The sequence below is a fragment of the Asterias amurensis genome, chromosome 6, assembly GCF_032118995.1.
Source record: "Asterias amurensis chromosome 6, ASM3211899v1".
NCBI classification, from domain to species: domain Eukaryota; kingdom Metazoa; phylum Echinodermata; class Asteroidea; order Forcipulatida; family Asteriidae; genus Asterias; species Asterias amurensis.
Window position 1 is genome coordinate 2,110,918 of NC_092653.1, and position 16,378 is coordinate 2,127,295.

At 36.5% G+C, this 16,378-nt stretch overlaps 1 protein-coding gene across 1 annotated transcript; it reads left to right on the forward strand.

Moving 5' to 3' along the window:
* The first annotated feature begins 320 nt into the window (after positions 1 to 320).
* LOC139938148 (uncharacterized) lies at positions 321 to 15,086 on the forward strand. Its single transcript, XM_071933529.1, has 18 exons — positions 321 to 507; positions 962 to 1,029; positions 1,491 to 1,569; positions 2,346 to 2,437; positions 2,958 to 3,119; positions 3,670 to 3,804; positions 4,188 to 4,336; positions 4,526 to 4,616; positions 4,859 to 5,014; positions 5,252 to 5,407; positions 5,520 to 5,675; positions 5,911 to 6,066; positions 6,179 to 6,334; positions 6,805 to 6,963; positions 7,361 to 7,522; positions 7,977 to 8,135; positions 9,229 to 9,372; positions 9,671 to 15,086. Exons 1-18 carry the CDS (start codon positions 465 to 467, stop codon positions 11,999 to 12,001), a joined length of 4,554 nt encoding a protein of 1,517 aa, XP_071789630.1. The 5' UTR covers positions 321 to 464; the 3' UTR covers positions 12,002 to 15,086.
* The last annotated feature ends 1,292 nt before the right edge of the window (positions 15,087 to 16,378 follow it).

Below are 16,378 nucleotides of genomic sequence, written 5' to 3' on the forward strand. Positions count from 1 at the left end.
GTCTGGGTACGTGCTGAAAAAGTATGACAACAATTTTAACAAAAAAAGTCTTAAATTCGACACAAATAAACAAAATTATTCATATTTGAGGTAACTAAAAATCATTGTGGAGTATGTTTTGTTAATTGTTGCCCCTATTAGTTTGTAATAAGTTTGGTCGCAAAATACAATATTAGATATGTTACAATTATTGAAAAGGACTGTTGCTGGGTACTCTCGCGACGTCGCGATACATGAATACTCAACTTTCAGCCAATCAAACTCGCCTAAAATGTGTGTCGATTGTGATGACGAATTACTTAGTTACGTGCGCAAGATAAACACAAACAAAAAATCGCCAGAACTGTTTTTGGATTATTGAGAAATGGATGTGCATTCGATGTCTCTATTTTGATTCCGAAAATATTTGTGCGAGTTATTTAAAAAAAAATCGCTTGAGTTACTAGTCAACATTTAGCGAAAACATGGGTTGCATGTATTCAAAGAACAACCTGCCTAAAGTCATAGGTAAGTTTAAGTTAATATTTTGATTTGTTTTCACTCACTAACTGACTCAGTCAACTTTGGTTTAATGTTTACGAATTGAAATGAATGTTGTTGATGTTTTCCTCTCTCTTTTTTAGCTATTAACTATTGAACTAGCAAAGCAAAAGGAAAGGGTTGGGGGTCAAGTTAGTGAGGCTACAAACATTGCTTTCTTGCCTGTTGCAGCAAAAAGATCAAATGCTAAAAACCAAGCTAGCCGAAGGCCCAACAATTTAGTTTAACACACTGACACTGCACGGGAAAATTATGTTTGTGTAACTTCGACTGCATTTAAAACGGGCTTTGACTTTTGTGAGGCCCTTTTCTTTGGACTGAGAGAAATTGCTTTAAAATTAATATCAATTAAGTAATAAACAAAAACCACAGGGGAAATTATTAATTACATGTAAATGGAACATATTTTTTATTTCTTTAGGAGATTCTGATACAGGACCTATGCGAAATCCCAAATATTCAAAGAAAACTTTGAAATCCCAAAATGCGGTAAGTTGGTTGTTAAATTAAAATACTACATTTTATCGGCCCTTCTGTCACACTCACAGTCACTTAGTCTAAAATAACTTTGTCATCCTAGGTATTCCTTATTTCTTTTATAACATTTTTTATCACAGGCACAGTTCCTTTTTTCTCTCGTAAAACTATATTTCATCAAGCATTATTTGAAACTTTATAACAAATTGAATTTAATTCCCTTAAAAAATATCAGTTTCATGGGTGATAATATTATTATTGTTATTGTTTTTTCATCAACCTTTTCTTTTCTTTTTTCTGAGAATATTAACTTCCTTTCCGGTAAAAAAGTAACCTACCTTCTGAAAATATTGCTAAATTCTTTTCAATAGTAATAATAACTTGTTTCCAGGGAGTAATTTTGTAAGGCACCATTTTTTAAGTTCGATGTAATTATATTTTAAGATCTGACCGTAATGTTTGCTCTTTTTTAGGTCAAGGCCAAGATGAACAAGGCCCTGGCTGAGGTAAAAGCCAGGGGAGATGCCAAGTTAGCCGCTTTTGCTGAACTAGGTAAAACAAATTACATTTACTCTGACCTTTTCATTGTTCGTAAGGTTTAAAGCGAATAGCAAAATATCAAGAGAGGGCACAAAGGTATAGGCGTTGCATGCGCGAGTCGTAGAAACTGCATAGAAACCGCCCCATATTCCTTCCCACAATGCATTGCGTTTCTGAATCGCGATGTATCACAATCACAGCACCTTCCTTTTCCAAATTGTTAGTTTTACCCCACACTTCCCTGTTAAAGGAGGGGTATAACTTTGGTAGTTACTTGAAAATTAATGACCATAAAAACTTACTGGGTAAGAAGAAAGGATATGCATTAGAAAGAAAAAAAAAGAAGTTTTTAATTGGTAATAGAAATTGGTAAGCCTGTTATCTGTGTAAATTTCAGGCAAATCAAACCATATGCACCCTTACTAAAGCTTCCCCATACAATAGCCATCGGTGCTTGTTTTGTAATTGAGACTTGGGGTTAAGGGGGAAGTTAGACCAATTATTGTGATTGCTGTGTGACATTTATTTTTAGAATAGAGTGGGTGGTCTTTTCTCGCCTTCCACCTCTACGAAATGGGGACAATACGTGGATTTGGTTTTCAGTCCCCATCTGACTGTGTGGGTTTTCACTGGAACACATCTCTGGGGTCTTCCTCCCACATCTTAAACTGAAACTTATTTTCGTATCTTCTCCATGGGTTCTTGGCTAGTAAAGTATTTAAGGTTGCTTTTCTGATAGTCCTAGAATGAATTAAATGTAATGAAAAACTCCTGTCCTGTCATTACAGCAGGGATCCAGCTGCCAGCCGCTACCATCCAGCAAAGCGTTAACGAGCAAGCCCCACTCCCTGAGCAAGCCACCCCTATGGAGACCCTGAAGGTGAGAGATCCATCGTTGTGTCTCATCAAACCATTTCAACCCATTCATGTACCATTTATTTTTATTCATATGGACACATTAGTTGTTTATTAAGGGTTCTTGTTTTTATTTTATTTTCTTATTTATTTGCAAATGGCGACACCGTTCTGAAAACTGTGTGGCCGTGACATATTTTTTATATTTTTTAGATTACAACTATTTTTTTGAAGGGATGTAAACCGGTCACCAGTGACCAGTCAGCTCATGAAAGAGCTAATAACAAATTTATACTATACTTAATCCTTATGGAAAAAGTAAATGCTATACTTCTCATTGATCCGAATCATGTACAAAGTTCATACAAAAATTAATCAGTGCCGGAGGACTTCAAGACTAGTCTCGGATTCGCCCTCTTTAGGGGCATAGTCGGACTTGAGCTCCCCTCGGACAATAGGGACTCTGACTTTGAAAACATGGACTCGACTACAGCCCAGATATTAATCTAGTTTTACATCTTTCCCACATATGGTTTGTCTTGAAGGCATCAATGAAGAGCGCTAAGGTGTTGAAGATCTCTAAGGTGTCTTCAACTGGAATAGATGACAAAGAAGCTATTCCTGTCTCCATCTCAACTGATGTCATCGCTAAGACGACCATCAATGATACACTGAGCAAGACGGAGGAACTCAAGGAGCAGACTGAGGTAAGAAGCAAAAACTTGATAAAGAAGTTTTAGGTGATATCTTGAACTAAAAAAGTTGAGTAAATTTAGAATTGACTTTTGCAGACTGTCAATGAAACAAAACTTCATCCAAATAATAACAAAAACGTATAATTTTTACCCTTACACCGATGTGTATTTAAAGCACGGTATACTCATTACTTTCCAAGGTTCTCCTTGAAACAATCCACAGGCAATTACTCGAGTGGGATTCGAAACCCACAACCTTTGCATTGCTAAAGCAGATTTCTTAACACTAGACCACCAAGCTAGCCTGGTATCTAGAGGCAGCTAAGTGGGTACTGCAGCGATTTAAAAGATAAAATGTTTGCATTGGGGATCTCTATCACCGACGACAATTCAAAGTTATCTGATACCGTACTCACAACAAAACATCACAATCCTAAGATCAATTCTATTTCTGATGAAGTTTTGTATTATTTTGAATATTGAATCTTTTATTAGTTGATCCAGTTAGTCCAATGTTTTAAATTATCAGCAAACATTAAAACGACTGTGTACTCTTATTCAGTCTGCCCCAGCCTTTGAGCGTCCAACCAACTCAGCTCAATCTACCAGCTCCAGGCTAATTGTTGTCACTGAAGCAACTGTTGACAACACCCTGTGGGAGAATCTACCCACTACTTCTGTTCCTTGTATAGTAGAGGTAAGTATTCTTGTGACCTGGGTCCAATTTCATAAAACTGTTAAGCAAATTTCTTGGTAAAGCAAGAAATGACCGGGGTAGAATTCGCAGAATGGTAATTATATGGTATTCTGGATGGTTATTTGTTTTTGCTAATCAAAAGTTTTGTGTGCCTATCAAGTTTCTATGTTTACAGGCTTTATGAAATTTGGTTCAATGTGCAGATTTCTGTTATATGCTGATGATCGATCGAGTATACCACATCAGAGACCTTTATCTTAGTGCTCTTACTTAGTCTTGAAATAATCAAATAAATAAATGAAAACAATAACACAAATAAATAAATACAATTCTTAAAAGAAGAACAGTGCTCTCAATGTAGATTTATGTGGTTAATGTATCAGATAATGCCAGCCACCGAACGTCCTAGCAGCTCTGCATCTGCCTGCTCCAGACTGATAGTTGTTGCTGAAGCTAAGACCTCCATTGATAACACCATGGATGAAACCATACCGCTCCATCTACCTCCACCTCTCCCAAGACTGAGGAGAAGGTAAGATGGGAAAAATGGTTTTGCAAAATATAACTTGCTACATTTTCAGATGAATTGTTTTATTTACAAAAGACTTAAGTACAAAATGTTCTTGCTGAAACCAGCACCTGTCTTTGAAATTTACTAAAAACTCATGTTGTCAGATTACAAGGTCAATTATATAGAGCTACTTAAACTTACACCTCTAAGACCATGGTTCAAATCACACCAGGGGCACTGTGTTGTTCGGGTTTTCAGTCCCTACCTGACTGCGTGGGGTTTTCCCTTGGAAACATTGGGGGTTTCCTCCCACATCTAGAACTTAAGCTTCCTTCCTGTCTTTCTTGGGTTCTTGGCTAGTTCAATGATTAAGTTCACTTTTCTGGGAGTCATTTATTAGCTTCACAACCAGAATTAGTTCATAAAAATTGGGGCCAGTTATGATTCTGATAAATTAGTAACATACAGACATACAAAATGATAACAATAAATTCTTCCTTTTCATATTCAATCATGATTTAGTGAGTATTTTCTTTATTCCAGCCATTGAACCAGCTAGCATCATCTGTAAGCAGTCTGGATAAAGCGACTACTAATCTAGTAGATGCTGTCTTTACCAGCCTGGACAACGAGGAAACTGCACAAGAATCCATTGTGGATGTGCAGAACTCTGATGCTGTGATCAACGGTTGTAATATGGTGAGTGAAGTGAAAGAACAGTTAAACATTCTCAAAGCACAACAATCCCCCTGACATAACAGTTCTCATATAGCGCAATTCTAGAAATGATCATTGCGCCGCTTCACAGACGAACAAAAAACAACATTTGCAATTATTGCACACTATAAAATAAATAGGTTTTGAGATTGGGTTTGAAGGCATAAATTTATTATTTTATTATTTAATCATAATGAGTATATCTTTACCCATGTACAGCCATTGAACCAGCTAGCATCATCTGTAAGCAGTCTGGATAAAGCGACTTCTAATCTAGTAGATGCTGTCTTTACCAGCCTGGACAACGAGGAAACTACACACGAATCCATTGTGGATGTGCAGAACTCTGATGCTGTGGTCAACGGTTGTAATATGGTGAGTGAAGTGAAAGAACAGTTCAACATTCTCAAAGCACAACAATCCACCTGACTTAATATTATTATTAGTATTATTTAATCATAATGAGTATATCTTTCTCACTATACAGCCATTGAACCAGCTAGCATCATCTGTAAGCAGTCTGGATAAAGCGACTACTAATCTAGTAGATGCTGTCTTTACCAGCCTGGACAACGAGGAAACTACACACGAATCCATTGTGGATGTGCAGAACTCTGATGCTGTAAACAACGGTTGTAATATGGTGAGTGAAGTGAAAGAACAGTTAAACATTCTCAAAGCACAACAATCCACCTGACTTAATATTATTAATCATAACAGTTCTTATATAGCGCAATTCCAGAAATGATCATTGTGCCACTTCACAAACAAACAAAAAACAACATTAGCAATTATAACACACTAAAATAATTAGATTTTGAGATTGGGTATGAAAGCATCAATTTAATAATAATGAGTATATCTTTATCCATGTACAGCCATTGAACCAGCTAGCATCATCTGTAAGCAGTCTGGATAAAGCGACTTCTAATCTAGTAGATGCTGTCTTTACCAGCCTGGACAACGAGGAAACTACACACGAATCCATTGTGGATGTGCAGAACTCTGATGCTGTGATCAACGATTGTAATATGGTGAGTGAAGTGAAAGAACAGTTCAACATTCTCAAAGCACAACAATCCACCTGACTTAATATTATTATTAGTATTATTTAATCATAATGAGTATATCTTTCTCACTATACAGCCATTGAACCAGCTAGCATCATCTGTAAGCAGTCTGGATAAAGCGACTACTAATCTAGTAGATGCTGTCTTTACCAGCCTGGACAACGAGGAAACTGCACAAGAATCCATTGTGGATGTGCAGAACTCTGATGCTGTGATCAACGGTTGTAATATGGTGAGTGAAGTGAAAGGCAAATGACAGTTCTTAATTCTCAAAGCACCGTACAACAATCCAAGAAACAGACACCTGACTTAAAAAATCTTGTTCATAAATATTGAAAGACACATAATTATGTGACCCGTCTATAAATATTAAACAGCCATGTTGTTGATTATATAAAAAGGTGGTGAAAAATCCCTCATGTCTTTTGAATTCTTGCACTAGTAAACAAACAAAAAACAGGCGATGTTGCTCTTGTTTTGGCCTTGGTGCCCATTAAAAACTTTCCAATTGACTTTGTTAAAATTTCCCAATGGAAGTGTGTGCACTTCAAGAAATAAAAATGTCCTCGGCCTCTCAAAGATGAGATTAAACTACGATGTCAAAAAAAATTGTAAAACACACAAACTATCAGTTTGATTCGAACTTCAAGGAATATCTTAAAAATTTTCACAAAGTTTTTCTTTTGTGTGTGTTATTTCCAGCCTGCTACTAAGACATCTACTGGAAGCCTCGACCAAGAGGCTGGTTTTATAGTAGATTCTGTTTTAGCAAACATCACCACGCTACAACTCTCTATGGCCCCTGAGAAGCCAAAGGTGAAATCATCTGGCTCTATCGCCACGGATACTGAAAATGACAAGGTATGTTGTGAGAAAGAAAAATAAAGAACATGTGCAATAAATGCTTTTGTATTTCAGAAAAGTTTGTTTTGTAACTCTTTATTTTGTCTTGTTTTCGTTCTCATTTCACATAACTCTTGTTTATACCAGTCATATCTTTAATGTTCTGTTCTTGATTTGGATCAACTTGTCTGTTGATTTGTTTCTGTTCTGTGTTTGTCCATCCATCAAGCATCTCAAAACAGGCCCTATCTGTATGAAAATACATCCATACTTATATTATAGAACTGGTTTGTTCACATTTATTCTTGCACTGTTTATAAACGTTTCTACTTTAAGGAAACTGCTGATAGATTCATTTGAGCTTTTAGGAACATCAACATTTTGAAAAGTTTTTCCTCCTGTGGGTTATTTCCAGCCTGCTACTAAGATATCTATTGAAAGCCTAGACCAAGAGGCTGGTTTTATAGTAGATTCTGTGTTAGCAGACATCACCACGGAACAACTCTTTGTGGCCGCTGATGATGAGCCAAAGATGAAATCAACTGGCTCTATCGCCACGGATACTAAAGATGACAAGGTATGTGATGAAAAACAATTGCTTCGGTATTTCAGAAATGTTTGTTTTTATTTATTCATTTTGTGTTTATTGATTTTGCTCTCATTTATCATATCAGCAAACAAAACATGTTGTTATTTATTTTGTACTTAATGATTTCTTTCTAATTTTACACAATTCTTGTTCATGTATTTATTGGTGTGTTTTTGAACTTGACCAATTTGTCTGTTGATTTTTTTCTATTCTTTGTTTGACTTTGTCCATCAAGCATTTAACCACAGGCCCTCTAGACTGTATAAACATAACTGCATACGTATTTTGCCTCAGTCGTGTCATTAAATTATAGATGTTGTTTGTTCTTGCATCGTTTACAGATGTTTTTTACTTATTATGGAAACTGCTAATAGATTGATTTGAACTTAAAGGAATATAATCAACATTTATCAAAGTTTTTCTTTTTGTGTGTTATTTCCAGCCTGCTACTAAGATATCTATTGGAAGCCTCGACCAAGAGGCTGGTTTTATAGTAGATTCTGTTTTAGCGAACATCACCTCAGAACAACTCTCTGTGGCCGCTGATGAGCCAAAGATGAAATCAACTGGCTCTACAGCTATGGATACTGAAGATGACAAGGTATGTTGGATAATCAAAAGAAATGATAAGTTGAAGAAGACAATTATGGATATTTTCAGAAATGTTGTCTTTGAATTAATGGAATGTATTATTTTGATATTGTGTTTAAAGGGTCTTTGTACTTTATGTAACACAAAACACAATGTCCACAGAGATATACATTAACTTACACGGTTTGAAAATGATGTTAGAAAGCTTCCTTTAAAATATTACTTGCTGAGGTGCTGTACTTTTTGAGAAATGAGTAAAACAATGTCACATGTAAAAAATGTTTGTCTCACTAAGACGAAAATTCTTTTTGTGACTTGTCTTACTCATTTCTCAAAAACTATAGCACCTCATCAGAGAGTAATATTTTAAGGGAAGCTTTCTACCATAATTATCTTCAATTGTTGTACGTTCAATGTAATCTGTGGACATTGTGTTTTGTGTCCTACAAATACCTTAATCCTTTAAGTGATGTTTAAAGGAGACAAACATTAAATAACTTTGAATAAAAAATACTGTTGAGTGAACTCTTCCAAAATACCAAGGTATTACAATTTCTTTATATAAACCTTGGCAAAAAATCCTAAAAAGAAACCAAACTAATTAGTTTTTTTTTTAAGTGGCAAAGTTTCTACAACTTTTTTAAGAGCAAATTGACTTTTGCTGCATTACTAAAATAACATCTAAATTTAAAAAGTGCATGGTGGCTGTATTAAATTATGTACAGAATCAACCACATACATTTCAATTTATTGAGAACTTGTACTTAGTGAAAACACTGTTTAACTATGGTTGACAAGAGTGGAATAACCCAGTGACATGGTTGATGAGTGTGTTCATGGTTTAATTGTTATTGTGAGTTTATTTGAGCAATCTATGTACACCCACAGAGATTAATTTAATAGACAATTGTAATAGGCGATATACTTCCTCCAAAACAAATCATGTCCCCCTAGCCTTTAGGTCGCCTAGTGACTTATAGCTTGAGGAACAAAATATTTGATCAAGTTAATAATTAACAACAGGAACTGCAGTCAGACTGGCACCCCAATGTTGTTTTCTGCCACAATATCATCAAATACGTAAACCATTCTTTTACCATCAGGCTATCAGCAACCGGTCTGCAGTCGACAAAGAAGAGATTACTCGTGTCATAATTGCCCAGCTGAAAAAATCATTGAGCAACAGCCGACACTCGACTTCTCAAATGGCTACTCAAACGTGCGAGATATCAATCCAGACTGATGACGTGAGTAATGACAAACTCAAATAACAATTATGAAAATACAAAATATTTCAAATACAAATCATGATTTCCACTCAGAAGAAATTAACAATCGATTATACATTTTTTGATTTGGTTTTAACCCTCACATCGATGTGTGTCAGCATTGTATACTCGGTACTTAACCCAAAGAAAAAAAATCACAGGCATATTATTCGGATGGGATTCGAACCCTTGACCTTTGCATTTCTAGAGCAGTGTCTGATACACTTTTTATTTAAAAAACGTAACAGAAAATGTTAATACTTACATTTCTTTTCAGGTTATTGAAACTGACAAACCATCAAGAAAGTCTTCAGCTCTCTCTAAGATCAAAGCTGTAGTAGTCAAGTCAGCTTCAAAGACGAGCCGTATGTCATTCCTTGGTAGAAAGGATAAAAAACCAAATGAGAGTATCAAAAAAGATCTGAAAAATAACAAGCAGGCTTTGATGAGCCAGAGAAAGACAAAAAGTGTAAGTGCTAAGAAACCAGGACCAAAGAATGCAAAGGTTGTAGAAACAAAGAAGTCTGTGAATGCAAAGTCTGACGTAACCAAAAAGCCTACAGGTGATCATAAGAAGTCATCTACTGTCACCAATGCAAAAAAGTCTTCTAGTACTTCTACCACTAAGAGATCTTCAAGCACTGATCATAAGAAATCCTCGACTAAGCCAAGAGGCAGTGCTGCTTCTGGCAGGATGATCAGAGAGGCAGCTAATGGTGCCAAAGTGAGCACAAAGAAGCCAAGCAAGAAGGTAAGCACCATATCCTCTTCATCTTCTGCAACTACTGATGCCAAGACCAAAGAAAACCCCGCAAAGAAATTGAACACTTCAAAAAGCACGTCATTCACTTGCAATGGTACCCAGCAGAAACCTACTGCCTCATCTGCAAGTGCTGCTAAAACACAGGAGTCCAGTCAATCAGCATCTGACAAGCCAACTTCAAAACGGTCTAAACAACGTACTGCAACTCCAGTGCCATCACCACTGTATGACAAATCCTCCTCTTGGAAGTCCAAATCATCTTCAGGGCTGAAGCAGAATCAATCTAGTTTCTTAGCTCCACAGGATGTGGCTTCATCTCCATCTGTTCACGCCGGAGGAAAGATCTCTTCCGTGGAGAGCAAAGATTCTAACATTGCTCTCTTACCTGCCAACAGTCAAGACTCTTTTAAACCTAACACCAAACGTTCTGGGAGGAATGGGAGCAAGCGTAGAGTATCCATCACAAGTGACAACACTCTTCGGAGAATTAGCTCAGCATGTCCAGCTCCAGGACCCAAAAGAGCTGGTCTTGCCTCTGTCCCTGAGTTAAGGCCCATTTCAGTAATGGATACTCCAACTGATGCAGGTCTGATACAAAATCCTAGATGTCCTCTCGATCAAGCCATGGGTGACAACACTGAAGTTCAACTTGAAAGTCAATCCTCAGTTGGACTAAACCAAGGTGATGTCACTTTAGGGATCTCTGACACTGAAAACCAGGTAAAGATCTGCCGGTTGGAGCAAATACAAGAGATGGACGATCATTCCATGGAACTTCAATTACAAGAATTGCTATTGAGTCAGGAGATACTGGTATCACCATCCCTAATGCCAAAAGAAGAAGCAACTCTTCAAGTTACCAACCCTCTTTCTGATAAGGATCAGCTCTGCGAAACACCTGAAGTGGTTTCTTCAAAGGGCATGTTCAGTCCTAGGAGTCTGATGATGACTGCAGATGATTCTGACAATTCTACTGACTCTGTCAATCAATCCTTGGAAGTTTCGAAAAGTCCTTCAAGAAGACAGAGGGCATCTGTTGAGAGTCCACCAGGAAAGGATACCACTATTTTGAATCCCAAACCACCAGATTCAAAAAGGGTATCAAGGGACTTCAAAATGAACCGAGTGACGCAATGGACCCAAGATTCTTCGGGTCTTGGTAGGATCTCAGTTAGTCCTCATACAAGGAGATCCTTCGATAGTCCTGGGTACAAGACTTCTCCCAACATAAGTCCCACACTCTTGGCTCTAAATAAGTCACCCAATGATTTCCCGAATGAGCGTGACATGGGTCAGGTCGGTGCTCCGAAGAGTCCTGGAGGTAGCACTTCAAAACTTGCTCACTATGTGAGAGCTTCAGAAAGTCCTCAAGGTAAAATGACCATTAACTTTAGCCCAACCCAGCCAGCTTCCAGAAAGGCGTTATCTGATTTCTTGAATGGACCAGTAGGTCAACCAAATACCCATGACAATCCTTCCAAGAAAACTGTTGTCGACATTCCAATGATGCCAAACTTAGGTCTGTCTATGAAGGTTTCTAAGACTGGTCCTGGAGGAACAAGAAGTCCTGAAGGTAGAACCTCAGTCAGTCCTACAAATTATAAGAAGACGCCATCTAAGACAAGCTTGTTTGCACCTGCCAACAACAATAGGCCATTGAGTGGTACCCTGGACATCACCAATTGCCTCTTCCAAGAACTGACAACCCCTAATGTCGATAAAGAGGAACGCACCTCCTTGTCCCCACCCATCTACCATTCACCTGCCAGCACTGCTGATTGGGAGACTCATCGACAGCAGGAGTCAACCAAGTTGCAGCTTGGCTGCATTCGGCTCCAACATTAGAAACATAGATTCTAATTATTATGGGCAGTCCATCAGCTCAGTGCTCAAAGATATAATAATGTGAATGATCTACTTTGGTTGAGTTCAGCAATAGAATGTGCAAGTTGTGTGTGTAATTTAACGTTTTGGGAAACCTTGCTTTTAAATGTGAAAACAAAAATTGCACTTTGAGTTAACAGGTATAGGCTAAAACATTTTAAAACACATGGCCATGGTTGCACAGTCTATGGCGAGAACTTTTAGCACTGAGCTGACAAGGTACAACATTGATACCAGTGTGGCTGCACAACTACCAGTGAGTTACTGATCTAAGATCTAGTGCTTAGGCATGGGCTGATACTACTCTAGCAGTAATCACCTCAACATATTTCTTCAAGCATGCCCGATTCATCAATAAGTCGAAAACTAAATAAATAAATTTACTACAATTAACAACAAAACCCAGGAAGTATTTTATAAAATTCTTTGGTTGCACCACAAAGTATCAATGTTGTACCTTTCTCGATTACCTTATGCCACAAATAGAAACTCAGTAAAAGTTACCAATAAATGGTAGCCTTAAACAAAACAAAATCTTGATATGTAAAGATACATTTTTAAACCAACTATGGCTTTGCATCATGGAGATAGAACATTGTTTTTCTATCACTATGGGACAACCAGTTATGACATATCATTATGCGGGACAAATTTATTTGTCTATAACAACCAATTATGACTTAACATCACGGAGAAAGAAAGTTGTTTTCTATCACTATGGTAACAACCAATTATGACTTAACATCATGGAGATAGAAAGTTGTTTTTCTATCACTATGGCAACAACCAATTATGACTTTAAACATCATGGAGAAAGAAAGTTGTTTTTCTATCACTGTGGCAAAACCTAACTATGACTCAATGTCTAGGGGAAGAAAGTTGTTTTTCTATCACTATGGCAACAACCAATTATGACTTGACATCCTGGAGAAAGGAAGTTGTTTTTCTATCACTATGGCACTAACCAATTATGACTTAACATCATGGAGAAAGAAAGTTGTTTTCTATCACTATGACAACAACCAATTATGACTTATAACATCATTGAGAAAGAAAGTTGTTTTCTATCACTATGGAAACGACCAATTATGACTTACAACATCATGGAGAAAGAAAGTTGTTTTCTATCACTATGACAACAACCAATTATGACTTATAACATCATGGAGAAAGAAAGTTGTTTTCTATCACTATGGCAACAACCAATCACGACTTCATGGAGAAAGACATAGGTTTTTCTATCACCATGGAAACAACCAATTCAGAGACCCAAATTATTAGTTTGTCTGTTTCACTAGTGCAAGCATGTGCGTAAATTCAAACCATGGAGAAAGAAATTATGGAGGAAGACATTTCTTCCTCCATTAAACCACGATGCCCTTCTTCTCTCATAAACATCCTAACGTGTGATTGCTGTTCACCAACCAGCTTACCATCATTCTAGGTGGTATGCGTTGATGAATGGTGTCAGCATTTTCAGCGCCAAATTTCGTTTTATTGTCGCTGCGCTCAATAGCAACCATTGCTGCAAGTCAACTTGGTGATCGCTAGTATTTTGTAAAGACCGGTGATTATCTAGTTTTAGATTGAGTATCTGAATAAACGTTTCACAGCCCATGCTGGGTTTTACTTTTATAATTGTTTTACAACCAATTATATACAATTTCTTCGGGAAACTAATCTAACTTCTATGAATATTCAACTGATCTAAGTGCAATGTACGCCACCACTGATTGGGTATCAGGTATCATTCCACCATTTAATTAGCCAATCACAATAGCGACCTAAAAAAAGGTTTTTGCAAAGTATGTGATTGGTTCAACATTGAATTCTATACGTCCATCCAAAGCAAGGATCTCACATCGCCATTTTAATTTGTCACGCTGCGATAAAAGTTCAGAACATTGTGTGATTTAGATTGAGATTATAAGCATTTGTTAAAATTGCACAAAACTCTAGCGGCTTTCGTGATTAACAACAAAGAAACGTGAAAAAGAGGGTTGTTTGCGGAAAAAAATGTCTGCCTATAAGACAAGCTCATATAGAGTGTGATTTGTTCTTTTCTTCCTCCATGCTTAGATACGTAGTGGTTTGTTGGTCAGGTTGTATACCCCTTTGCAGGTTTCAAACTTGAAATGTTGTAGTACAAGTGACTTGCAAAAACATCATGTTTCGTGAATTTAAAAAAAAAAAAAAAAAATTGTTTAAAATGTAATAATATATAAAAATATATAAAAAAAGTATTAACTATTAGTTGTAATTATTTATAAAATGTTTTGTAAATTTAATTTTTAAAAACTCACTGGGTCATTTCACTTGCCACTGTATGATCAAATCCTAGGGTCAACATTTTTTCTTTGTAGACAAAGTGCAGTACTTTTTTCAGAACTTTTCAATTGTTTTTTTTTCCAAAGAGTGCAGACCAAGAAACTATCCTCAAACTTCGTTGATGTTCAAATCACCAACTTATAATTTGTCACATAACGGCAGGTTTTTCCACAAGAGATTTATTTGTCTTCTCAAGATTTGGGATGAACTTTTTGAAAATAAACAATAATAATATAATGTTGAATGAAATACTTGCCCGAAACTGAAATGTACGCTCAATGTGATCTGTGAATTTTCTGCTCAGTTTTCAGAAAATAATGAGTGTGCTTGCGTTATTGTATAAAAACGGTTGTACTATTCGTACGCCATAAAAACAATTCTAATTAATAAAAACAATATTGCAAAAAAAATGTTGTTTAAAAACTTCTCAAAATGGATTTTATCACTAACATTGATCAACGAACATTAACAACACACAAAGCTATAATGAATGTTTACTTGCAGGTCTATTGTTTATTAGCAAATTACTTTAACCAATTCCAGAATGGGAAAAAATGTTAAAACTATAACATTACAACTGAAACTTTCTTATAAATGTTGTGGTGTTCCGTCCTAGCCTCAATTCAAAATCATTACTGACCTGTCAAAGTTGTATTTGATTCAAACATCACTTTAATTTAACAAGGCTGCAGGCAGGTAGTTCTAAATGAAAATAAATAAAAACAGCTATTAATATTGAACACTTGTCTATCCTCTTTCTTTCTCATGTGGAATGCAATACATGATACTCTCTTGGTTGCCACGAACTTGATGCCTGCCGTGTAACCCTTTTTCATGTAATGGCTTAGCCTATTTATTAGGCATATCTAATGAAAAGTAAAATGAAAGGAAGTCTAAAAATGTCAATTGCCTTATTTTGAAATTAATATACAAGCAATTTTTTTCACCTTCTTTTTATTACATAAAAATGGCAAATTTAGTTAAAGGCAGTGGACACTAATGGTAATTGTCAAAGACTAGTCTTCACAGTTGGTGCATCTCAACATATGCATAAAATAACAAACCTGTGAAAATTTCAGCTCAAACGGTCATCATTGCGAGATCATAATGAAAGAAAAAACACCCTTGTCACACGAGTTGTGCGTTTAGATGGTTCATTTCGAGACCTCAAATTCTAAATCTGAGGTCTCGAAATCAAATTCGTGGAAAATTACTTCTTTCTCGAAAACTATGGCACTTTAGAGGGAGCCGTTTCTCACAATGTTTTATACCATCAACCTCTCCCCATTACTCGTTTCCGAGAAAGGTTTTATGCTAATAATTATTTTGAGTAATTACCAATAGTGTCCACTGCCTTTTTAAAAGGTAGCAGTCCCACACATCCCTACCCTCAAAATTGTATGTTTCCAATTATTTCATGAACTAATGGTCCGCCATTTTCTTGCCTTCTCCCGGGTTGAACGTTTTAGGCTCACCATCGTTTGGATTATTGGAAAGTTAAGTTGTTTTAAAGGAACACGTTGCCTTGGATCGGTCGAGTTGGTTTTTGAAAAGCGTTTGTAACCGTTTTTTATAAAATGCATATGGGTAGAAAGATGTTGTAAAAGTAGAATACAATGATCCACACAAACATGCCTCGAAATTGCGTGGTTTTCCTTTTACCTTGTCGACTAACACGTCGGCCATTTATGGGGGTCAAAATTTTGACTCCCATAAATGGCCGACCATGTTAGTTCGCACAGTAGAAGGAAAACCACGCAATTTCGCGGCAAACTTGTGTGGATCATTGTATTATACTTTTAAAACATCTTTCCAACCATATATGCATTTTATAAAAAACGGTTACAAACGCTTTTGTTTTGACCGATCCAAGGCAACGTGTTCCTTTAAGAGTAGAATAGGCCAATATCCAAATCCCTCGAATCATGTATATTTTTATATGGGGCGCTGTAGGCTACTTTTTGTTTTCGAAGCACGACCGATAATGACAAATTTAGGGGGGAAATTTGC